The sequence below is a fragment of the Salvelinus namaycush genome, chromosome 40, assembly GCF_016432855.1.
Source record: "Salvelinus namaycush isolate Seneca chromosome 40, SaNama_1.0, whole genome shotgun sequence".
Lineage (NCBI taxonomy): Eukaryota > Metazoa > Chordata > Actinopteri > Salmoniformes > Salmonidae > Salvelinus > Salvelinus namaycush.
Genome location: NC_052346.1, coordinates 13,755,960 through 13,757,335, shown reverse-complemented (window position 1 = coordinate 13,757,335; position 1,376 = coordinate 13,755,960). Strand labels below are relative to the sequence as shown.

Here is a 1,376-nt window from a genome sequence, read left to right as displayed (position 1 = left end):
CACATCGGGCTTCTTCACCTGCGGGATGGTCTGAGACCCGCCTCCCGGACAGCTGATGAAACCGAAGAGCATTTCTGCTTGTAATATAGCCTTTTTGTGGGGAAAAACTCATTTTGATTGGCTGCCCCTGGCTCCCAAGTGGGCGGGCCTATGCTCTCCCAGGCCCACCCATGGCTGCACCCCTGCCCAGTCATGTGAAATCCATAGATTAAGGCCTAATTAATTTATTTCAATTGACTGATTTCCTTATATGAACTGTAACTGAGTAAAATCGTTGCATGTTGCGTTTATATTTTTGTTCAGTATACATGCGTGTGTTTATAATCAAATCAAAATCTAATTTCATTTGTCACATGCGCCGAATACAACAGGTGTAGACGGAGAAAGTAGAACCTTCTATGTGTATTAAATGTGTCCGTTCTAAATCTCCCCTTCCTGTATAGCTCTGTGTGGGGGGGTGTCCACAGTATGGTTTCCTATCGGAGCCCACCAGGACCAGGGACTCATGTCGTTTGGGTTCAGCCTGTACGCTGGCTGGGTGGGCACGGCCTTCTGTCTCCTGGGAGGGGCCATGATCACCTGCTGTTCTACTGAACCGTCCCAACCCTACAATCACCATGACAACAACAGGTTCTACTACTCCAAAGGACAGGGGCCTGGCAACCCTGTTCCACCCTCCACTAACCACTCCAAGAGTGCCCATGTTTAGACACACATGAAGTACATGCATGCACACACACATACACATGCACACACACACAGACACACAACAGTGTTGAGTAACTCAGAGCGGCATCTAACCTGGTGCCTGAAGAGAAACCAAGGGGTCCTGACAGGACAACCCTGCTCTGATGAAGGACTTATTTTCATTTCTTTGTTCTACAATGAAGGCTAGGGTTAGGATTAGGGTTCTTTATTTTACAATAAAGGCTAGGGTTAGGGTTCTTTATTTTACAATGAAGGCTAGGGTTAGGGTTCTTTATTTTACAATAAAGGCTAGGGTTAGGGTTCTTTATTTTACAATGAAGACTAGGGTTAGGGTTCTTTATTTTACAATAAAGGCTAGGGTTAGGGTTCTTTATTTTACAATGAAGGCTAGGGTTAGGGTTCTTTATTTTACAATGAAGGCTAGGGTTAGGGTTCTTTATTTTACAATGAAGGCTAGGGTTAGGGTTCTTTATTTTACAATGAAGACTAGGGTTAGGGTTCTTTATTTTACAATGAAGACTAGGGTCAGGGTTCTTTATTTTACAATGAAGGCTATGGTTAGGGTTCTTTATTTTACAATGAAGGCTAGGGTTAGGGTTCTTTATTTTACAATGAAGGCTAGGGTTAGGGTTCTTTATTTTACAATGAAGACTAGGGTTAGGGTTCTT

At 43.6% G+C, this 1,376-nt stretch overlaps 1 protein-coding gene across 1 annotated transcript in view; it reads left to right on the top strand.

The window, feature by feature from the left end:
• The window catches only part of LOC120033558 (claudin-11-like), a 4,566-nt gene extending 3,597 nt beyond the window's left edge, over positions 1-969 (top strand). Inside the window, exon 3 of the mRNA XM_038979955.1 lies at positions 444-969. Coding sequence (XP_038835883.1) covers positions 444-709 — 266 coding nt within the window. The 3' untranslated portion in view covers positions 710-969. The remainder of the gene's footprint in view (positions 1-443) is intronic.
• The last annotated feature ends 407 nt before the right edge of the window (positions 970-1,376 follow it).